The following is a 24,480-nucleotide window of genomic DNA, read 5'->3' as shown; positions in this document are numbered from 1 at the left end:
CCTGATGAACACATCATTACCTCATGATACTCATCAAAATTATTTGCTTCCCAAAGTAAATTTTACATAAAATATTAAGTATGAAACTGTTTTAAAAGATTCCACTAAACATTTTATTTGAAAATCTATAAGCTGCCTCCAAGGCTCAAAGAGCTATGGAGCCAATTCAGTCAGTGAAAAGACTGACTCTGTGAAGGTTATTAACAGGATGATATTTTGACAGTGAACCATTATGGATAACATATCATTACACAGATAAGACCAAATTTTGCAGTGGAAGTAAAACATATAGACTGTTTATTAGGGCTTTGTTAAAACACCATAAGCTTCCTGTCTAACTTCCTCAAGTACCAAGCACTGAGATTCAAAACTAGTGTTAAAGAATCAGGCTTGGGTGGTATAGATTCCATGCTTAGCATACACAAAGCCCTAGGTTTGTTCTCCAGCAATACCAAGTGGGGAAAATGTTCATTTATATAATTGTTCCCACTAAAATGTAAGCTATTTTTCAAACACAGGACTACACAAATCATTTAATTGAAATATAGTAGTGTAAAAATTTAAATTAATCTAAACTCTTCAAATATTTTGCTAAATTAATATGTATCCCCTGTATACTGTTTTAAATTTTTAATGACTATGATCATATACTGACTGTATACATATTAGTATGTATGACTCTTTAAGAGATGGGCAAAATGACAATGTCTTATTAATCTGTTAATAAGATGATCAATATAGGTAACTATCAAAACTGAAATGTTATATTAAAATGTCTGAAGCAACCTGAAATTCATCCATGAATGGCACTCATTTCAGTTCTCTAAAAGATACTCATCACATTGATTACCACTCTGTGAAACAATAATTTGGTCCTATCTCTAGACACTTAGGAGTCTTTGAAATTCCAAAGAATTACTTGCCCACGGATCACACAAGGAGTCAGGAGTACAGCGGGGTAAAGAAACCTTCCCAATCCATTAGACCACGTAGCCTCCCAGTTTCAGCACTGCTATGCTGCCAGTACTCCTGCAACAAATTCCCATCATCCATCCAACCGGTCCACCCCCCTTCACCAAAACGCTTCTCTTCAGCAAGCCCTTCTTCACCACCTAAGGCTCCCCCAACAGTGAGGCAGCCATAGGTGGAGTTCACACATCTCAGTGCAGGAATCTGAGACCAGGTGCACCTACATCTTCACAGCAGGAAGTGTCCATCCTCTCCCTGGATTTATATATCCTGTTTTTTCATGAAATCAGTGGTTCTCAAATTGATCCTGTGGATCACCAAAGGCCACCAGGGCCTATGTGGTGGTCCACAGATAATACTTCCATCCCCTCCCCAGCCCCTCTGCCACCCTTCAGCACTGCCCACCCCACATTCCAGCCATCCTCCCCCAGCTTTCCAGTCCCATGGCAAGTTTGATACATGCAGTGCTAATACTAGGGCTTCCCAACCACTGGCTGTAATCAACAGCAGACCACCAGATAGGAAACTGGGGCTGGAAGTCACAAGAGGCACAAGGAGTAGGAGCCAAGGATCTTAAGAGGAGCGGGCAGGCACTACTGAGAGGACAAGGACAGAGGAACAGAGGAACAGAACACGAGGGCGATAGAGGGCTTGTGGGGTAGTGAGCCACCAAAAATAAACCTGTAATAAAGTATCCCATGTTGAAGATTTGAGAACCACTGCTTTGAAATGATTAGGTTAGTAGTCCAACAGGAACTGTGGGATATTCTGAACAGCACCTGACACAGCATTCAAAACACAGTTAAATAAAACCACCCCCACCAAAACCAGTAGCAGCAGCAAAGAATAAATAAAAATAACCTTAGAATATAAACTGAGTGGCTCTTGAGCCATATTTATACATTTGCCACTGTCTCATGATTCCAGTCCATCTTCAGTGTCCATCCTGGAGCGTATACACACAGCAAATTTATTCAGGAACTTTTGGTTAGAGTCATGGGCTTCTTCATGCATTTTTTAATTAAACATTTTCCTGACAAAACAATTTAACAAAAGTGTAGTTTGACACCTTCATATGTGCACATATTGTGTACCTTTTTGATCCAGGCTTGAGCGCCAGTATTGGCCAGCTGTTCCTGTGTCAGAACTTGTACGCCTGTACTTCCTGTGAACTGGCCAGGAATAGAGTTCAGCTGAGCCCAGGCATCAATCTGAAAAAAAGAAGCTGCCATAACTAAGGAAAATTTATCTGATTAAAATGTTGCTCGTTTAAAAACTTACACATATTTAACCCAATTATGTCAAATATTGCATTTTTAAAAGTTTTACATGAAAATCATGTTACCTAGAAAAATGCTATGAACAACAATTTGAAGAATGCACATTATGCTCCATTATTATAGGCATTCCAAAAATGGATCAGTAGGCATTGAAAGGTTAAAATTCAAGTGTTTTTCCTAAACTTCCCAAAGTCTGAGTCCTAATAATATCAAGCAAAAAGGTATTATTTCTGAAGTACCACAAAGATAAATGAAAAATAAAGGTAAGTGGGCAAAGGATTCCTTTTTCTTATACAGGGTTTCAATATGCAATTTAGGCTTGCCTTGAACTCACTATGTAGCCCAAGCTGGTCTCGAACTCACAGCAATTTTCCTGCCTCAGCCTACTGAGTGCTGGGATTATAGGTGTATGCCACACATTTTTACCTCATATAACTGCATTGTAAAGATGCTATCACAGCCTAGGTTTTTAATTACTTTGAGTACTTTGAGGTAGTATATAAATGATTAAATGATCCACTCAAATACATAAAACAATTCTTCAAGAAACCTGTGGTCCACATCACCACTATTTATTGTGACTAAGAATCTGTTCTCAGGGGTTGGGGATTTAGCTCAGCGGCATAAGTGCCTGCCTTGCAAACAGGCAGTCGGGAGTTCAATCCCCAGTACCGATAAAAAGAAAAAAGACAAAAAAAAAAAAAAAAATCTGTTCTCAAATTCTATTTATTGAATACCTAATGTAATGGACCTGTCTCAACAGTTACATGTTTCTCTCTGGATTTACCATATGAAAATAATTGGGGAAAAAAATATTATTAAAAGCATAAATTCAGGATCAAGGATTTAGCTTAGTGACATAAGTGTCTGTTTAGCAAGCACATGGTTGTTTGATCCCGGCAACAAAAAATAAATAAATGTACAAATTCTACACTGAGAGTCTTTGAGTGTGAATTCCAATTTCCCCAACTTTCTAGATGTGTGACCTTAGCTATCACCTTAACCAACCTTAATCTCACTTTCCTTAAGTGAAACAGAGAAACTGTTAACACCTATTGGTAAGCTCATGAGCACACTTAGCTATTTTTATATACTGGTTATAAATTCTTTTTTTTTTTTTAGGTACTGGGGATTGAACTCACGACCTTGGACTATATTGAAAGAATAAGAAAAAAATTTATTTTCTTATTTTCTTCAACCTTTTAAGAATTTATAATCAGGGCTTTCAATATAGTCCATAAAAAGCATTAATTGAACAATCAGATCCCAAGTCACTTTCATTTAAAATAAACCAGGTAATTAGGATAAATGGCATCACAACTAGAATGTTCTTTCTTCATCATCTAGGGAGTGAATTTTTTTTTTTAAAGTCTTTCTTTGACAGGTTTTCACTATGCAATTCAGGCTAGCCTTAAACTCAGTGACCCTCCAGCCTCATCCTCTGGAATGATGGGAATACAGGCGTAAGCCACCAAGCCTGGCTGGTAATGAAAATTCTTATTTACACATTAAAGTGCCACATACCCGTTCTTGAGCACGATTTAACATACTCATAGCTTCAAGATCAAATGCATTCTCACTGAGTCTTTTCTGAGCAAGTGCACGTTCACTCATTGCAGTAGAGATGTCCACAGGCTAAAAAGAAAACATAGATAATTATCTTAAATTAGCACAAGCCCCTAAATTCTGAAAAATTGCGCCTATCTTTAGTTGCTACATATAAGAAACTAAAGCCTTACTAATAATCTTATAAAATGGGAAGATTCAAAGTTAAAAAGGTAACTTTGAACAAGGAGTACTAAGGTAAGTTCTTGTTAGTTACAAAGTATTAGAAGTAGTTATAACCCAGTCCAAACTCTGATTTCAGTGAATTTTGTACACTATCCAATCATAATCATATAAAAGTTGCACCACAGAATTAAAATTCTAGCCTTCACTAACTAGTCATTCATTAGACACTTTTTTGAACTATTTTTTAGTTTTCATAAAAACCTATTACTGTAACCTTCAAAAATAAGCAAAGTTCCTGAGTAAGCAAGTAGAAAACCATTATAGTGTCAGTGATCACCTTTAACTCATTAGCACACCTGTGACATTCTCTTAAGCATGGAAATAGCTTGTTCTGAAAAAACCTAATTTCTTCAAAGAACATATAAAGCATGTAAGTCATGTTTTCAATTTACATGCATTTATTATTAAAAATGTGTGGATGTCCATATCTTCTAACTCTAGCCCTAAAAGAGGCCTTTTAAAAATCTTAAGGTTCTTCTCAAAGATCATAATCTACCTTTTAAAACCTTATGCTAGAATTGGGGATGTAGTTCCGTGGTAGAGCAACAGTATAACGTGCTGAAAGCCCCAGGTTAAATCTTTGCCACTGGAGGAGAGGAAAAAAACTGCTAAGCAAAGATATTTTCAACTTTTTAAAAAATGTAATCCTTCAATTCTTAATTTGTCAGATCTGAGAAAGGATTAATCACAGAAGAAAAACCAATGAAGTGAGGCGGGGATTTAGCTCAGAGGTGTAAGTGCCTGCCTTATAAGCGAGCAATTGTGGGTTCGATACCCGGTACCAAAAGAAGAAAAAGAAAAAAAATGAAGATTTTGGGTTTTTGTAGATTAGAAGCACATTTTGTAATTTTTTTTGCAACATCATTTAACCCATTAATATTTTCTAGTCATTTCACACAAGAAAATTCAATTCAGTAAAATATTTATGCAACACAGGTTTTGCTGTTTTTACACAGAATGACTAATAGGTATTTCATACCTAAGAACAGTATTTTTCAAAAACAGAAGCTAGCTGCTATTAAGACTACTGTGTACAAAAACCATTCTTTTAAAAATATTACACAGTAGGGAGGGCTACATAATAACACAGTAATTACGTATTATGTATAGTGAAGATTTGTGAATTTTGCTTCCAACCTTTAGATTTTATTGTTATTCTTAGTTATCTTGCTGAATCACTTGATTCCTTTAAATCAAATTTCCCAAATTTTCATATCTTCTTAAAATGGAAATAAAATTACACTAAACTCATTATCTACTTACACTTTATACATCTGTTGAAAAGATGGTGCTTAGTCAACTAATTATCACACAAAAGTATATTGTAAGAACACAAGATTTAAGAAAAGTCAGACTGACACACTAAAAAAGGTAATTATGTGCACACTCAGTTTTACTTTAAGTGACTTTATTACCACAACTCAAATTACTTCTGAGTCTTAGGACTTACAATAGAAATCCAGGTTTTTCAGGATAAAATTGATGTCCTGTCATATGGTGGTATCAAATGGTATTGTCAAGGTAATTTTTGAGAAATTGAGAAAAGTGCTGTTTCATGACCTTCCCAAATTTACTCTGGTTTTCATAAGCAACCTATGAATATCACTATCAGGATGCTTAGACTACTTACTGTTCTGGAAAGGCTAAACTATAAAGATGCTGGAGAAAGCATGTCTACTCACAACAACCCTAACCCATGACTTCTATATCTCCAACTAGAAATTGGCCACAAAAATGCATTTAGATGGCTCTGGAAACTTTTCTAATATACCTGTGAACTCACCCTTCTAGAGTTTAGACCTTTGGACTTTTTTATCTTTTCAGTCTTAAATGGTAACCTAAGTATTTTAGCATATATCCTCATGATGAAGCTTCCTTCATACCTCAATATTTCATACTAATTCACATTTAACTCTGATTTTAATTTACTTTTGATAAAATTACAATTTTTTTCCTGTTAGAATATAACTTTTTCTTCAGCACACTTACCAAATAAGTTGCAAGTCCATGTCAAAATTTCCGAATGACTTTTAGTATTTTAAAATGTGAAAAAAAACACAGTCAAGATGGAATAAACCAAATGACCATAACTTTTTTGGGGAGGAGGGGGTCTTTTTGAGACAGCGTCTCACTATGCAGTTCAGGCTGCATTGGGCTCACTTTGTAGCCCTGTCTGGTCTCAAACTTCCAGTGATCTTTATGCCTCAGCCTCCGAGTACTGGGATTATAGAAGTACGCCACCATACCTGGCTTAGAAAAACCATACCTTCTTAAAGATCTTCAAGAGTTTACAACTCTGAAAGCCTGTTTTCTAGCTTTTGAAGTTAATTCAGGTTATACAATAACGCATTTAAAAACTCTTAATTCCCAAAGCACTATGTATCAGCAATAAAACATTCAAAATACCACAGGTACCTTCTGAAACAATACGCTCAGAACTTTGTGCTGTGATAGCTTCTGAGCACCTGAAATGTGGTCAGTGACCACAAAGCTAATTTTTTAGCGGCTAGTGATTACTAGACTGGAAAATGGCAATTTAGAATCTTGACCATCATTTAATACTGTTCAGAAGCAGGTCATGTGGGAAAGGTACCAAAATGATGGTAAAGGCCCTACAAATCAAGAAACAAGAGAATCTTAATTTTCTGTTTAATCAACAGGCCTTACATGTTTCCACTGATAAAAACTACTGAAGTTATTTAATCTCTCTACTGTGCATCAACAGTGATCGCTACTGCTAAAACTTCTGTGGGTTCTCAGGGGTAATGAAATAAACAATGCAGCTGGCATGTTAACATGCATTTCATGACCTATGTGTATCTATGTTTACCTTTTCTACCTCTCATTTTAAATATCATCCTAAATCAACTTTCTCGCACTCCCACTCCCTTTCTGCTACCCTATTTACAAAGTGGCTTAAAACTTTTGTAGGGTATCAGTGTATGAATATAAAATTGTTAAAATATTAGGATGAGGTAGGTAATACAATTAAAGGAAAACTTGCACAAGTTGTTGCAGATATGTCAAATTAAAGGGAAGCAAAATTTTCAGCAAAACAAGAAAGAAACATCTGGCCTAAAATTATTAAAAAATACAGGTTCATATGTAACAGAAATCATCAAAAAGAAAAGCCATTAAGTAGAGAATGATCCAGGTATATACTTAAATTGGCCTTTTAATAAGAGAATTACAAATTTATTGTACCATTCAGAATTGTCTATGTAACTATTATTAAGTGTGAGGGAAAACCTGACTGCCTATTTTAAATACCTTAAAGAAATTGAGTGTTAATCACCTAGAATAATGTAGACAGAAGATTAACAAAACTGTAATTACACACTTAGCAGTGCATTTAATTTCCAATTAAAATGTTCACGTTAGTCCAATTAAACTAGCATTCCTAAACTTTGTAAATTGTTCCTAAACTTTTAGTTAGAGATGCAGAAATACATTTCACTAATACAAATCTACCACACTGCTTGTGATAAAGATGATCTGAACATCTAAGCAATCACCTGAGCTGGCCCTCTAAACATCTATGCTACTAAACTCCTAAAAACTTCAGTGGTGGCTGATATAGTTACTCCTCTACTTATACTTATGACAAAGAGTACATTTAAATCTACTAACCAATAAGCCTTTGGTAGCCTTATTACCAAGAATAACCCGGTAACTATTTTCTGTTAGGTTTCCAACTTTTATTTCAGTGTTTGTAAGTCAAGTACAAAAGTAGTTAAACTTCTGTAATCACCCCTTACTGAGGTCTTGGCTGATTTCTGGATAAGACGATGCTATGGCAGAAGGACAGGAAGTCCAGTAAGTTGTTTTTCCATAAAATATGGATTTATGCTAATCCATCCACAATATCTAACCACTCTCCTTAAACAGTACTCTTGTGCCAGGGTAATAAACAGTGGGATCAGAGATTACAACAAAGATGATGCAGCCCTTGTGGAGATAAAACCTGAAATCTTTGCCTAAATGTTTTACAGTCAAAACAAACCCCACAAACTGCATTTATTTTTCAAAAAGATAGATTATAAAACAAAAATTCAGCTAAAAAATTGACCATTTAAAAGAACTTTCCTTTTAATCTAGAGAACTTTTATTTCAAGCCCTAATGGAATCAAAAGGATCAATGCATCCATGAAATATAAAATATTCCACAAACATTGGCATATATTTTACAAACTTAATTAACTTAGATGGTAGCAAAGAATTCAATTTGAACATTTTATGTTGTTTAATATTTCCTCTGGGTGTTTAACATTATTGCTAAGTAAAAGTGCAGGTTTGAGATCAAATCACAATTGTGTCCCTTTTAATTTTGGCACTCTTTTGTTTAGAACTAAAGTTAACCAATATATTCTTTGCATCTAATCCTCTAATAGCTTAGAACTCCATTATCAAATATTTATTTTCCAGGAAGAGACATCTTCTGTTTTCTTCACTTAGTCCTTGGAATACATTTTTGTCTTAAGGAAAACATTTGTGTTTTTAATCAACAAAGTAATTCTTAACTTTTCATTAAAATCTGACAATCAATTTTGAGAGATGAAGCTAGGCCATCTGTCAGTTTAAAACTAAAAACAGCTGAGTACTAAACTTTAAATCCATAAACACATTCTCTTCATCCAAAAAAAGAAAGTGCAATCACGATTAAGTACTTTCCCCAAATTGAACTGCAGGAAGACAAAAGTTATTTTTCTTCTCAGGAAACTCTTGCAATGTTAGGTCTTCACCTCATTGGCAAATTATTCTCTCAATCTCCCTGGCTATGTTTCTTTAAATACTTAATCTGCAATAAAGTAATAATCTACAGCATATCTATCAGGATTTCTAGTAAGGCTGTACAACCCTCTTATGACTTATTTATATTCAGCAACCACAAGAAGATTAAGCCAGCTGCGAATGTCAGTTAACCTTTTCCTCTTGAGATGTGCAACTAGCCCGATTTGGGGATTAACAAGTGAGCTACTTGGTGGGTTCACTAAAATACTGTCCAGTTATCCTTCCCCTCACTGGTGATGGCATAACTTGCTTCAATTGTTGAATTCCATGTGAATACACGTATTTGATTGTAAGTTGCACAGACTAGTTATGTCCAGTTTCACTGTATAGAATGTGTTTCCCTTTCAAAATGCCACCAGTCAAAAAAACAAAACAAAACAAAACAATAAACCACGGTGAAAATGTTATCTGTGAATAGCTTGGGGGGAAAAAAAAATACTGCTATCAAAGTTTCTGATTTGGGTTCTGTTTACTTTCTGATTTTACAGCCTGAAGTTATTTGTAGAAATGAAAGTGTTTACTTAAAAGATGATATGGCCAACGTAGGGAACATGAATGAAGAGGTCTGTGTAAGTCTCTCAGACTTACATCCTAGAACTGTAAGAGAAAGATGCCCATAAGGGATCAGATGCCTAGTCCAATCCATGGACAAATGTCAAGGCTTTGGAAACCAAGGGCTAGAGGTGATGACAACTAATCTATGGTATCATTTAAAACTCCCACCTCCCCTAGTTAAGTCTCCACCCTCCCCAATCCCCCAATCGTGACTTTGCACAACAAGTTAAATAAAAGTAAACTGTTTATTAAAAGATACAGCAAAGGTACAGATACAGAGATACATACAAAGATACAGATATATATATATATTTACATATATATACAGTCTTGCTGTTTTCATGTGCACTATATTTAGCAGCACATTATCAGGCGGCATTTTAATGGGGTTCTTTTGACACTTGGTATTATTAACTGCGTCATTCTGACAAGATACAACTATAGCCTTGTGGAAATTTCAATGCATGATTTCCACTTCTCCGATTTTTAATAGTAGCAAAGAGGGTAAGGAGAAGGGAATGGAATACCAAGGCTGAACACTAGGTTAAACACAAGAATTCAAAAGGGCCAAGGTAGCACAGAAGGTAAAACAATTAAAATTAAAAGCTATCCAACAAATAACCCAGAGAAATGATAAACCATCAATGAAGGGCAATGGGCTATGTACCCAAGATGTTCACATCAACCTAATGACCTTTTCCAATCCAGTTCTTGTGTTGAACCTGAGGATCTGCCTCTCTCTGCTCAAGCCCTCCACCCAAAAAATTTGCTACCACCAAAATCTAGAGCTATAGAGCCGTGAAGCGAAACGGGAAGCTAGATAGTTGTACCTTGGGCTACCTTCCCACAAGTGCATAGAGGGCCCAATGTTGGGTAGGGATGTGATAACACTTTTCTCTGCAATTCGATGCTTTTCACTTTGTGGTTTGTTCCCACAAAGTGAATTGCATCGAGTTACTGTGAAATGAGAAGCTGCGGGTTGTTTCATCTGTCGTTTAACCCGGCCCTGCCGTTTAACCCGGCCCTAAGAAGAGTGAAACAGAATCCAAATCAGATATAAAGTAACAATGAAATGGCAGATTCAGGTATTTTAAAAAGGAAAAATACAAAATATAATTTTTACTTACCTCTGAGGGCAAATTGCTGCTGAAAACGTTATCATCATCTTTGTTTTCTTCACCATTTTTCTCCACAGGAACCCACTCTCCATAAACACTATCAGCTTCTTTTTTTCGATGCTGAGATCCAGATGACACAGGAAATTCTTTTGTCAATGTTACCTGGCTTTTTGGTGGGGTTGGCTTTGCTGCAGCAATCTTTAAAAAAAAAAAAGTTAAATTAAAATTCAATATAACAGATACTAATATTAAGTAGACATTTTATTATCTCACAGTATTTAAACTCAATACACACTAAATTCCACTAGGCTTTACTTAAATCATTCCATAATCTGTAAGTACTAATACTCACATTTAGATTGAAAAAAATGGGCTTGGGTTCACTGAGTTTAAAAGGATGATGATAAAAAGGAGGTTCTTCTTCCTCTTCATCCGAAACATGCGGTTTATTCACTATGACATCGTCATCTTCTTTACTCTGTGCAATCTGTTTGCATTTCTTTAAAAGTAAAAACAAACAAAAAATAAATCTTATAGTTTATGTAGAGTAAAACGGAATTTTTAGTGTACATAAAATCACCTTTCAGAAGTAAACAAAATTACTGTTATTTAGCTTATTAGCTATTATTTAAACACACTGGTCAGTCGGTCAACAACATTTATTGAGCACCTACTATGTGCTGAGCACTGTACTGGGCACTGTCTGGGAAATACAAAAAAAAAAAAAAAAAAAAGACATGGTCCCTGCTCCCAAGGAGCTTACAATCTAATACAAGAGACAGAATACATATACATAAAATAATTGAATGTTTTTACAGAGCAACACAATAACAAGTGCAAACTGATATATTACAAGTTGTGTATGTAAGTGCTAAAAGAACAAAAGCTTAAAGAATAGAGTCAGGCAGGGCTTGAGAATCAGACTATTCCTTGAAGAATTTTCAACCATATTTTTCATAGTTAAGAACTGGCAGAGAAAAGAAAAGTCATCTTGTCAGATGGTGGTAAAAAGGCAAAAAAAAAACTTGTTAGAAGGAAAGGGCACAGAAAGATCAGGCTAAAAAACAACAAATAGCATAGGGTTTTAAATAATGAATTTGGGCTTTGTTAAGTAATCCAATAGAAGCTTTTGCTAGGTCCTTTTTAAGATTATAATTCTTACTGCAGAGTATGTCTAAATGAAGAAATATCTTTTTAAAATGTATAATCCTCAATGAATGGCAAAATAAAAATCTGACACACCTATGACAGGGTCAGACGGTATATATTCACAGATGTTTTGTGGACTGAATCTTTTAAGGGACAGAACTTATGAATAGAAAATAAGGCATGATGGAAAGGGTACAATTGATGCAGCCTGACATATAAACCAAAGTCAATTCCCTCCTGAGAAGCAAAGGAACAGACTATTACTTGACTTTATAAAAATGTCAGAGTAAATTTGGGTAGATCTGTCTCTTCTATATAAGCAGAATTCATCACATCTACTATCAATTGAAAATATTACAATAGAATAAAAAGCTCAATTAGCCAAAAACACAGAGTATACCAAGCATGTAACCAAGAGAAACACAATATATTGACAGTGGCAGGCTGGCATAAGGCTAGCCAATAACAAGTTTCAATATATGAAACAATGTGGTATTTCTGGATCCTAGCAGCAATATTTCAGCACCCCCCCCAAAAATGTAATAAAACAAAGCCTCCCCAAAAAGCCTCCACTGAAAAGATCCAATTTTTTAAAAACAAAAATAAAGTGTATTTAAAATATATGTACTGCCAAAACCCGAACCGCAGGAAGAACTGATAATGGCCGGCCATTATCGCCAATGACTGGTACCAAACAGCCAAAACCCGAAATGTTGATGCGAAAGAGTTCCTTTCAGGCAATGGCCAGCTATTGTCAATAATTTCCAAGCTTCGGTGGCAAAAGATCATTTCTGAAGATTGTCTGTGTCTTTGCGTATATGCAGTACACTCGTGGCGATCAGTGAACACGTCGTGAATGGAAACCAAACTGTAGGCGAGCTTCTGCGTGTTGCTCACTCAACACCTCCTCCATTCAAACGAACGGTCCCACTCCTCAGTCAGTTTGGCTTCTAAAACTGGAAAGCAAAAGTAATGGGAAGTAACTTTTAGCTAGCGGAGCTTAGCCATCCCGGATAATGGCCTGCTAAACAGAGCTTCTGCCGCTGCCACATCTGTATTTCGGGTTTTGGCCACTCGGTGCCAGCCATTATCAGTTCAGCCCACAATTCGGGTTTTGGCACGCTCCAGAGTCAACATCCCTGGAATAATCCACTTAAGAATGACAACAAATGCTGTCCAGCTTACCTCAGTTAGTTCTTCTATAGTAGCTCCTCCTGACTTTTTAGCAACTTTCTCTTCTATTGTAGGTGGAGGTGCAGGCTTTAGGTTTGGCGGTAAGGGAACACCAGCCTTAGCACACATGGCAGCTGCATTAGCTTTGGCTATTTCAAGTAACTGCGCCTTATCTGTAAAAAGGAAAACGTAAGAAATTTTCCTAAAGGATATACATTTTGTATTACTGAAGTTTGATATTTTTAAAACACTGGAGCCATCAACTTTTCTGTTCTATATTATAGCTGTGATCAAACCACTTTCTGGTTCAATTTTCAAGTGGTGGCCCTTACTTAAAGAATTTAATTTCCATTAAAATATTACATAAAATAGGTAACTTTTTATACAACTGTGACAATCATAAAGCCACCCAAGATTTTTACACAAACCTAATTAAGTTAACTTAATTTCCCAAATTATGATGACCTTAAAGATGCTCTCTTAATCTAACAATTTAATTCACTCTGAGCCCAAATCCATATCCCATCCCTAAAAACTTTGTTAGGCCACAATTAACACTGCTCATCACAGTGCTCCTTACGTACTTCATCTATATTAGCACTATAGCAATCATTATATTCCACCCTTTCTGGCAATCTTCCCATTTGGTAAAAATATCACATACATTTTATCCACATCTTCACAAACTTGTAATTATTGTGGGAATTGCATGCAGTCCCCCCTCATGCAATACGCACACATCAACTACTCATCTCTGCAAACTACCTTAAATCAGGAAAAATTAGTACACTTAAGGTATGCTCACTTATTTAAATAAAAAACTTGCTTATTTGCAAGGATGTATGTTAGAATACAGAACAAATGAACATACACTAGTCTTGTTTCTCACTTAGCAAGACTTTTCATCTGTTTCTGTTCTTTTTGGTTAAAGACTCAACAAAATAGAACACTCAAATATGAACCACTTTGGATGAAATATATTTCAAAGCAAGTCTTTTCAACGTAATTACGTGATTTATCCCAATGTTTTCTAAACAGGCTCACTCTTAAAACAAAAATTATTCCATGTGATTTGTAATTACAGAAACTAAGGTTAAGTCATTTTCTATTACAAAATTTTCAAAGAATGACTCACCTAAATCTGTCAGACGTTCTCTTTCAGAAGATCTGGATCTTTTACGTCGGATGGGAGATCTACTAAACCTTCTTCTTAAGGGTGTTCTTGATCGCCTTAATCTCACTGGTGATATACTGAAGCTTCGTCTTCTTACCACAGACCTCGATCTCCTCCGACGGCTGGGGGTCCTGCTCCTTCGGCTGGGGGTGCGGCTCCTTCGGCTGGGAGTCCTGCTCCTTCGGCTGGGGGTGCGGCTCCTTCGGCTGGGAGTGCGGCTTCGGCGACTAGGGGAAATACTAAAACTCCTTCTTCTACCCACAGATCTAGACCTTCTCCTTCGACTCGGAGTATGACTCCTACTCCGACGACTTGGTGTTCGACTTCGGACTCTTCCTGTCTTTCGGTTATCCCTGGAGCTTGATCTTTTTCTTTTTCTTTCCCGGGACTTGGATCTGTGCTTTGGAGACCTTTTGCGCTTCTCTTTTGATACAGATCTCCTCCCTCTAGACTTTGATCTTGACCTGCTGCTCCTCCTCCTGCGTCTTGAACGTGACCGTGATCGTGTTTGAGATCGATGAGACTTGGACTTAGAGGATCTCTTCCTTGCTCTAGAACGAGACTCACTGGTTCGCTTACGGGACTTGTGTTCAGAAGACTTGGAACGCTTACTCCGAGATCTTAATGAAGAGTCTCTTTTCTTTTCTTTCTCACCTTTGTCACGATTTTTATTTTTCTTGCTTTTTTCATGTGTATCCTTAACTTTTACAAAAATTTCATAATCATCTTTTTCCTCTGAAGACGATTCTGAAGCTCTTTCTGGTATACTAATTACAACTGGACTGGCAGCTGATTTGTCACGTTCAACTTCACTTGGAAGTAAAGGTCCTTCAATACCAGCCCTAAGGCTTGTAAGACGTTCCATGTCCTTAGGAAGTAATGGTCTCACTAAATCTGCTTCATTAATCTCATCAATGTTAGCACAAACTCCTGAATCAGACAGAGTCTCTTTAGCAGGGAGAGGTACTTCATCTTCTCCACTTTCTTTAGGGCTGAGAGAAACTGGTAAAGTCTGCTCACTTTCTTTTACAGAAAATGGTTCTTCTGTATCCTTACTAACAAGATTAGATGGTAAATCAAGATGAATGTCATTAGCAGGCAAAGGTCCCTCTATGTCAGCTTCATTAACACCACCAGGGCTGGTGGAAATTACCATGTCATGTTCCATATCTTGAGTGGTTAAACAAGTGTCATCATAGTTATTAATTGCAGTGAGAGCAGATGCCGTGACAAACTCAGTGACCTTACTAGCTTCTGTTGTATCAGGTTCCAGAGGAAGAGGACCAACAGAAGACACAGCGCCTCCTACATCAGTTTCACTAACACTAGAGCAGGTATCCAATACTACGCACTGCTTAGTTTCATTGATGGGCAAAACTTTCTCTTCACCAATTCCACTAACAGTATCGGTGCTAGGAGTAGATACTATACTACTTTCTATAGTTTTAGCAATGAAATGATTATTTATATTAAGGTCTACATTCATACCATGTTCACTTTCATAAGAGTCACTTTTCAGGTGTCCTTCAGCATGAGGCTCTTCACCTGAATGTAATGGAGTCTCCTGCATGCAAATCTCCGGAGCAAGATTTGTATCACCATACAGTGAATTCATCCCTCTTATAACATGTGATGACATAACACTAGGCTCTGCTATCACTGCTGCAGACTCTAAAGCCATTTCAGTTGGTATTACTTGAGTCTGCTCTGAGACAGGAACAGCAGGCTCTGAAACTGTCACAGTATATTGCTGGACAGAAACACATGGTTCTGAAACAATCACAGCAGACTGAAGCATTGTCACTGCTGGCTCTAAGACAGGCACCATAGGCTCAAGGGCAGAAACAGCTGACACAGGAACAGGAATGTGCTCTGGCTCAGCCACACTCGGAAGCTCCAAAACAGCCACAGCTGGTGGTTCTGGCTTTCGCACTGCAGGTGGCTCTGGGGCAGCCACAGTGGATGACTCTGGGAAAGCCACAGCAGGTGACTGTGGGACAGCCACAGCAGGTGATTCTGGGACTAGGCCAGCAACAGCAGGTGACTCTGGGACAGCCATAGCAGGAGACTCTGGAACTGCCACAGATGACAGCTCCTGAATGTTCTCTGCTGGCTCTGGAACAGTTACTGCTGCCTCCAGCAGGGACACAGATGCCTCTGAGGCAACATGTCTTTCAAATTTCATGGACTCCGATGTTTCTATTGTCTCTGTCACAATTGGAGGCTCTGATGTTAACAAAGTTGCTTCGGCCATTACAGCAGTTTCAGATACCACACACGCCACCGGTCTCTCTGTAACAATTTCATGTTCTGCTACTACAGCTGACTCAACAGGTGTTGATGTAACTGAAGATTCTGGCTCTAGTGGTGGTTCTGGAATAGTCACAACAGACTCTGACACTAACATTGAGGACTCTGATCCTGACACTGAATAATTAGTAGGCACTGCAGAAGGCTCTGAAATCTCACTTTGACCCACAGGAGGCTCAGGATGTGACACATTTTCTTCAGGAGGTAATGCTGGCATTTCTGTAGCCCAAGTATTTTCAGCTGTCAACGCTGACTGCTCCGTAGGTAATGCGGAACCCTCTGGCGGTTCTTCTGGAGGCAAAGGTGGAGTCATTGGTGGCTCCTCAGGTGGCAATGGTGGCATTGTTGGGGGCTCTTCAGGAGGCAAAGGTGGCACCATATATGCCTCTGTATATGTATCAGTGTAAGAATCAGTGTAAGAATCAGCTGCCATAGACATCATTGAACGATCAGCAGTATAAGATGACATCATAGACCGGTCTGCTGCAGAGTACGATGACATCATAGACCGGTCTGCTGCAGAGTATGATGACATCATAGACCGGTCAGCACCCATGGACATCATAGATCGATCAGCCATTGGGGACATCATGGAACGCTCATAAGCTGACATCATAGAGCGTTCATAAGCTGACATCATAGAGCGCTCAGCCATAGGAGACATCATAGAGCGCTCATAGGCTGACATCATAGAGCGCTCATAGGCTGACATCATAGAGCGCTCAGCCATAGGGGACATCATAGACCTCTCGTAAGACATCATAGAGCGTTCATAAGATGACATCATAGAACGTTCTGCAGCATATGACATCATCATAGAACGTCTAGATGCTAACATGAGGGGTCTAGGTGCTAACCTATATGGCCTAGGTGCTATCCTATAGGACCTAGGTGCTATTCTATAGGGTCGAGGTGACATCCTATAGGGATCAGGAGTTAGTCTGTAGGGATCATGGCCTAATCTATAAGGGTCCTGTCCTAACCTGTAAGCATCATGACCTAACCTGTAAGGGTCATGACCTAATCTATAGGCATCCTGAGCTAACCTGTAAGGATCCTGAGCTAACCTATAGGGGTCAGGAGATTTAGAATCCAACATAGCAGAATCCTGGGTACTAGATGCTAACATCTGGGCATCCATGGTACCAGATGCTAACATCTGAGCATCCATGGTGCCAGAAGCTAACATTTGAGAATCCATAGTGCCAGATGCTAACATCTGGGAGTCCATGGAGCTGGTTGCTAACATCTGGGAGTCCATGGAGCTGGTCGCTAACATCTGGGAGTCCATGGAGCTGGTCGCTAACATCTGGGAGTCCATGGAGCTGGTCGCTAACATCTGGGAGTCCATGGAGCTGGTCGCTAACATCTGGGAGTCCATGGAGCTGGTCGCTAACATCTGAGAGTCCATGGAGCTGGTCGCTAACATCTGGGAGTCCATGGAGCTGGTCGCTAACATCTGGGAGTCCATGGAGCTGGTCGCTAACATCTGGGAGTCCATGGTGCTAGAGGCTAACATCTGGGAGTCCATGGTGCTAGAGGCTAACATCTGGGAGTCCATACTGTTGGACGCTAGCATCTGGGAGTCCATGGTGTTGGACGCTAGCATCTGGGAGTCCATGGTGTTAGATGCTAACATATGGGTCTCCATGGTGTTAGAAGCTAACATACGGGATTCTTGGGCCATCAAGGGATCCACGCCTACTGTTACAGAAGTCTCCCCAACTAGTGTAGTAGGCAGCTCCTGTGCTACCGTATTATAGGATTCCAGCGCTGTCGTCGAGGGCACCTCCAGGGACTGCGACACGGTCATCGTGGACAGCTCCGATGTTGTCACCACAGACTGTACAGAGATCTCCAGCGCCACAGTTGCCACAGGCTGCCCAGGCAACTCTGGTGCCCCAGGCTGCCCAGGCAACTCCAGCACCCCTGTTGCCAGAGGCTGCCCCAAAAGCTCCAGTGCTCCAGCTGCCCCAGACTGCCCCGAGAACTCCAGTGCCCCAGCTGCCATGAGCTGCCCAGGCAACTCTAGTGCCCCAGCCACAGACTGCCCTGACAACTCCAGTGCCCTAGTTGCCGAAGAAAGCCCAGGCAACTCTGGCACCCCAGTCACTGAAGGCTGCCCAGACAACTCCAGTGCTGTTGTTGCCACTGGCTGTCCTGGCAACTCCAGCACCATCGCTGCCTCAGGCTGCCCCAGCAACCCAGTTGCCGCTGTCACCTCAGAATGCCCAGGATGTTCCACCGCTGTCATTCCCACAGGCTGCTCGAACTCGGTCGTCGTCACAGGTTGTTCGGTCAACTCCATTGCTACTGTTATCGCAGGCTGCCCCGGCAACTCTACAGTTGCTGACACTGCTGGCAGCCCTGGCAACTCTTGTGCCATCACAGGTGGCTCTGGTACCTCCTGTGGTGGCTCTAACCCCACGGATGGTGCTAGAGGCCCTGGCAATTCCTGCGACAACTGTGGCACTGGTGTCACAGAGGGCCCTGGCAACTCAGGCACTGCTGTCGCAGGGGGCCCTGGCAACTCAGGTACTGGGGTAGAAAGGGGCCCTGACAACTCTGACACCGGGGTAGCAGAGGGCCCAGGTAACTCCAGCATTGGAGTCACAGGGGGACCCTGCAACTCCGGCATGGAGGTCGCAGGTGGCCCCGGCAACTCCAGCGCTGAGGCCACCGACGACACCGGCAACTCCAACGCTGAGGTCTTAGACAGCTCCAACAAATCCTGAGGTCTTGTCATGGCTGGATCTGCAATCTCTGACGGTATAGAATGCTCTGGCAATCTTAGCACTTCAGTTGCAGATGACTCTGGAAAATCCTTTGTTGTCGATATGCTTGGTTCAGGGTACACCTCAGTAGATGTCTCTAATGCTATCACATGTGTTTCTGATGGCTCTAGTTCTTTTGCTACTGGAGGCTCTGCCAACATGATATGTGATGGCTCTAGAGATGTGTGCTCTGAAGATTTCAGCGCAGACTTCATCTGATACTCCACAGACATTGTTGCAACCGGCTCAGGTGACTTTACCACTACTGTTGCAGGCACCGTGGTAGGCACCAGTGTTGTTGCAAAAGAATCCACAATCTTTGTCACAGATGGTTCCAACATTACTGCCATAGACTGCTCTGAGATTACTGATGTAGATCCAACTGATAGTTCTGCAGTTTTTGTAGCTGGCTTCAGAGTTTCTGGGATGTGTGGGTCTGGTATCTCCATTGATATGGGAGGTTCCAGCACAACTGCAGAGGATTCACTGGTCTCCGACAGGTCAAATGCTCTTATAGGATGCTCCAGTGCCATAGCTGAAGGTTCAGAATCAAACTTTAAAAAGGAATCAGATTCTAAATCTATGTTCCCATCATGATGAGATTTCGGCTTTGACTCAGATTCTTCTGGCTGTCTCTTATACTTTTTTTCCTTTTCTTTCTTCTTCTTCTTCTTTTTGTTTTTGTGCTTTTTATGTTTCTTTGATTTTTTGCTGGGAATTTCATCAGTAGGATCTGTTTGTACAGATACACATCTACTTTTTCTGGAGGCCTCTTTCAAGTCTGAAAATAATGGAAATTATTTGGTCAGATAGTCCCCAAAATACGTGGAGATAAATCAACTAAATAAAAATTTTCACTCTACACTGAAACACCAAACATTAATTCACAATAAATGAAAAGTTACCAATTAATATGGAGACTACCACTTTCCCAACTTACTTTCTAATAAATAAATCCTGGGCGAAAAATAAATCCCAGGGCCGGGGATTTAGCTCAACAGCATAAGCGCTTGCTTGGCAAGCTCGAGGTCGTGAGTTCAATCCCCGGTACCACAAAAAAAAAAAAAAAGAAAAGAAAAGAAAAATAAACCTTTGCCAGGGGCGGTGGTACACCACCTGTAATCCTGGCATTCTGGAGGCTGGCTGAGGCAAAAGGTGTTGGAGGCTAGCTGGACTACACAGTTATCTCCTTCCCCCACAAAATAAAACCACACATGACAAAAACAAATAATTTCTTTGTCACAAAAACTTTTTTTAGTCTTCTGAGATGAGGTCTCACTATGTGGCCCAGTCTGGCCTTGAACTCAAAGCAATCCTCCCACCTCCACCTCCCAGTCCTAAGATATAAGCATGTGCCACCACGCCCAGCAAAAACTTTTTGAATGAACATTAAAATATGTTTTAGAGCTGGGAATGTAACTCAGAGCACTTGCTAGTAGTATGCACAATGCCATGGGATTGTGCATACTCAATAAACGGGAATGTGGTATTTTTAAATCTCTATTAAAATGATCATTTTTTTCATTTCTCAAATTATACTGTATTATTTTCAAGTTAAATGTATCAGTGGATAATTTCATATTGTTATGACTGCCATTAAAATTCCCAACATTATAAAACACACTATAGCCCAGGTTACAAACACAAGGTATTCCTCCTGCCTCAGCCTCCAGAATTTACAAGCCTGTACCACCATGCCGAGTCAATTCATCATTTAGTAGATGATCAGCCCTGGACAAATTACTGACATTCTGTAGAAAGATGACAGTTAAGCATGCTAAATACACAGAACAATACCTAAAGCTCAGTATGGTACAAGCCTGTAATTCTAGCACTCAGGAGGCTGAGGCAGAACGATCACTGCAAGATCAAAACCAGCCTAGGCTACAAAGTGAGCTCAAGGCCACCCTGAACAGCACAGCGGAGACCCTGTCTCAAACTAACAATGGAAAAAAGTATTAACTAAAAGTAGCTGTCAACAAATGTTACCTATTATGAACTCAAATTATGCCTTACCACACCCTGACAAAAAGTAACACGTTTTTCTAAAATATTCTTCTACATTACTAAAAAAAAGAGAGAAAATTCCATATCAACATGTAACTTGAGAACATTTCAGGGCAAGAAATATAGCTCAACAGTAGAATACTTGCCTAGCATATGTAAGACTGTAGGGTTTAAGCCCCAGCTAAATAAATGATGTTTCAATTGCTTATCCTAGAGAATTTATATCTCATTACAATGAGATGGAATTTACCCTAATGCTAATAGTAAACCAAATAAATTTTAAATCCAGAAAAAGCAAATCACATTCTAACTATAAGATCAAAGAAAAAGAAGGGTGGGTATACAGCTCAGTAATTAAGAGTACTTGCCTAACATACATAAGGCCCCGGGTTCTACCCCTAACTCCTCCCTCCACCCTCCCCAAAAAAGCAAGCTGAGGCAGCAGGATCACTTGAGTTCACGAGTTCAAAACCAGCCTGGGAAATAGTTTTAACAAAAAACCAAAGGAAAAACAGCAGGAGGGATGTGGTAGCATATACATGTATATACATGTAATCCCATGACTCAGGAGATTAAGGCAGGAAGAGCTTTAAATCTGAGAGCCAGCTTAGGTTCCAAAACAAGTTCCAATCCAGTCTGTACTACAGAAACAAGACTCAGCTTCAAAAAAAGAAACCAACATATGACAAGACATACCTAAAGAATCTAACCACTGTATATGAAATGTTATTCACTAACATCAAATGTTAAAGTTATACCTGTATAAACAGTTTACTAGAGCCACAAATCTAAGCAAGGCTAAATGAGGGTGGGGAAGAGGAAAACAGAATAAACCACTCCACACAATTATTTCTAAACTAAAGACAATGACTTATGTGTATACTTAACCATAAATTCTTCACTCTTAAATATCAAATATTTAATCATTTCCAATAACACTCAATATTCAAGCAAGAACTCCTCTTCATTGTGCTTTTAAATGGGAAAAAAACAAGACAATCTCTAATCCTGTATTTTTTGTTTTTGCTATTCTTTCCCCATGCAGTTCAGATTGGCCTTGGGCTCACTTTGTAGCCCAGGCTGGCCTCTGACTCAAAGTGATCCTCCTGCCTCAGCCCGTCAAAGTGCTGGGATTATAGGCATGCACCACCAAACGTGGCCAGCCTGGGCTTTAAAAATAAACCATACATAACATGTTTTAGAAATCTCTACATATTTGGCCCAGGCTACTGAACCTTTCCAGAATGACTTTAACAACTTTAACAACTGCTCAACGAAAACCCACATGACAAAGCAAGACCCTGTCTCAAAAAAAAAAAGACGCCGACCCACATTCAAAAGCCCTAGCACTGACACATTACAAACCTGAATCAAAGTCAAAAATTGTATCCTGAGTACAAAAACCAAAAAAAATTGTATCCTGGGCTAGGTGTGCTGGCACATGCCTGTAATTCCAGCACTCAGGAGGCTGAGGCAGGATTGCCATGAGTTCAAGGCCATCCTGGACTACATAAATAAGTTCAAAGTAGGCCTGAATTGCAAAGTGAGACCCTGTCTCAAAAAAAAAAAAAAAATTATATACTATAAGCAAACTAGTCTATCAATACTGACACATACTTCAGTACAACTGTTTCCAAAGGAGGATTTTATACAAAGTTTCAGTACATCACAATATTAAGTATAAAATAATAAAATTAACCTTCAAATTTCAAACTCTTACAATTTTTGAGGATACCAGGACTGGGGATTTAGCTCACGGGTAAGCACCTGCCTGGCAAGTGTAAGGTTATAAGTTCAATCCCTCGTACCAAACAAACAAACAAAAAAATTATATGAGAATGGTAAATATTTTCAACTTACCTGGCTTGTATCGTAGTTCTGTATCTAAGACCCCAGAAAGTACTTCTTCTATCTTCTGCACTATTTCTTCATTTGGTAGGCTCCTAGCAGAGGAAGCGGCATCACCTGCCTGGTTTCCTTCAATAGGTGTGTTTGTTTCACCATTCAGCTGGCCTTCACTCCTTCCACTTGACAAGAAAAATTTTTCAAAAATTATTTCATCATACCATATAAGCCCTCAAGTTACTACTGATAATCTAATCCATGTAACTTTTCATTGGATTATATTGTACATAAATTTTGTCTTTTCTCTATTTCAGGTATTTGCCACTAGCAAATATTTTTTAGACAAATATTCTAACTGTGAAAGTTTTTTAAAAAGTGTCTTTAAAACCACATTTCCAAGTACAATCTTTTTCAAACAATTCCAGAAACCTAACTTGAGACTTTTGGTTCCCTACAAATCTGTCTCAAGGAAAAACACTAATAAGAGCCCAATCACAAATCCCAAGAAAAATAATGACCTAACAGTATGGTAAGAATCTATGGCCACAATAAAGCCACACCTGTGCATAGATTACAATCACAACAGTTTCAAGGAACACAGAACTCTGCCATAGAACACACTAAGTAAAAAAGGTAACGTGTAGCTTCTGTTCAGTTTTACATTACTACTGAAATGCCATAAAGCGTAAAAGAAAAATACATATTTATATAATTTAGACCTCTATCAAAAATATAGGCATTTAAAAAAAATGTCTGATGGGCTAGGCTGGGTGTGGTGGCACGTGCCTGTAATTCCAGCACCATGGAAACAGAGGCAGGAAGATCTCTGTCAAGTTAGAAGCTAGCATCCTATACACAGGGAATTCAAGGCCAGCCTGAACTACACAGTAAGACTCATCTCAAAAAAACAAAATCTGATGTTCAAAAAAATTCACATAAAATGAATGACCAATCATGCTATTACTTTAAATATTTTCAATTGCAAAAAGTCAGAAAAATTTTAGCATAGATAAGACATGTCATTCACGTAGTAATTTTTATTTTCATGCAAACTTGCAAAAATTCCAAAACAATCAAATAATTTCAAAAACACACACAAATTTTAACTTTAACTAACTGAAAATAATAACTACCTAAGAAGTCAGGAATATAAAAAAAATAAATTCAGTAGTTAAATGTTAAGAACATTTGATTTTCTAATAAAATGAATCATTCAACAGTACAGTAATCGTCATTTACCGAGTACTGGTGTCACTGTTGTACTTTTAACTCACTTAATCCTAATAAAACTATTAAGTTCACTATTATTTTTTAGAAATGAGGGAAATGCACAGAGAAGATAAGAAACTTAGCTAAAGGTCATACAGCTACTAAAAGTTGGTACATTAAAAATCAGACCCCATACTCTTAAACACAGCTATATACAATAGGCCACTAACTTACCTAAAAGACACTCTCATTAACATAGCTGAATGTAAAACCAAATGAGAAAAGGAAAAAGTAGCTCACTGAAACAGCAAATTTATAGTTTTTACACTGAATGA

The 24,480-nt window shown here is 38.8% G+C and overlaps 1 protein-coding gene across 5 annotated transcripts in view; it reads right to left on the bottom strand.

Annotated features, from left to right (window-relative positions):
* Positions 1–24,480, bottom strand: part of Son (SON DNA and RNA binding protein) — a 32,072-nt gene that overhangs the window by 5,739 nt on the left and 1,853 nt on the right. For 3 of the 5 annotated variants that reach the window (XM_063224429.1, XM_063224428.1, XM_063224431.1), the window contains exons 2-8: positions 22,952–23,118; positions 13,962–19,865; positions 12,839–12,999; positions 10,857–11,003; positions 10,514–10,702; positions 3,774–3,884; positions 2,064–2,180 (exon numbers count right to left, since the gene is read on the bottom strand). In XM_063224429.1, the coding sequence (XP_063080499.1) occupies positions 2,064–2,180; positions 3,774–3,884; positions 10,514–10,702; positions 10,857–11,003; positions 12,839–12,999; positions 13,962–19,865; positions 22,952–23,118 (6,796 nt within the window). Of the gene's footprint in view, positions 1–2,063; positions 2,181–3,773; positions 3,885–9,612; positions 10,411–10,513; positions 10,703–10,856; positions 11,004–11,148; positions 12,610–12,838; positions 13,000–13,961; positions 19,866–22,951; positions 23,119–24,480 lie in introns of those variants that run through there. The other 2 variants (XM_063224432.1, XM_063224433.1) reach the window with 2 other exon arrangements.

This window comes from Cavia porcellus, unplaced genomic scaffold (assembly GCF_034190915.1).
Source record: "Cavia porcellus strain 051 isolate PalLab524CR breed Dunkin Hartley unplaced genomic scaffold, mCavPor4.1 scaffold_15, whole genome shotgun sequence".
Classification (NCBI taxonomy): Eukaryota; Metazoa; Chordata; class Mammalia; order Rodentia; family Caviidae; genus Cavia; species Cavia porcellus.
Note: the sequence above shows the minus strand (reverse complement) of the source record. Positions and strands in the feature narration are given on the sequence as shown.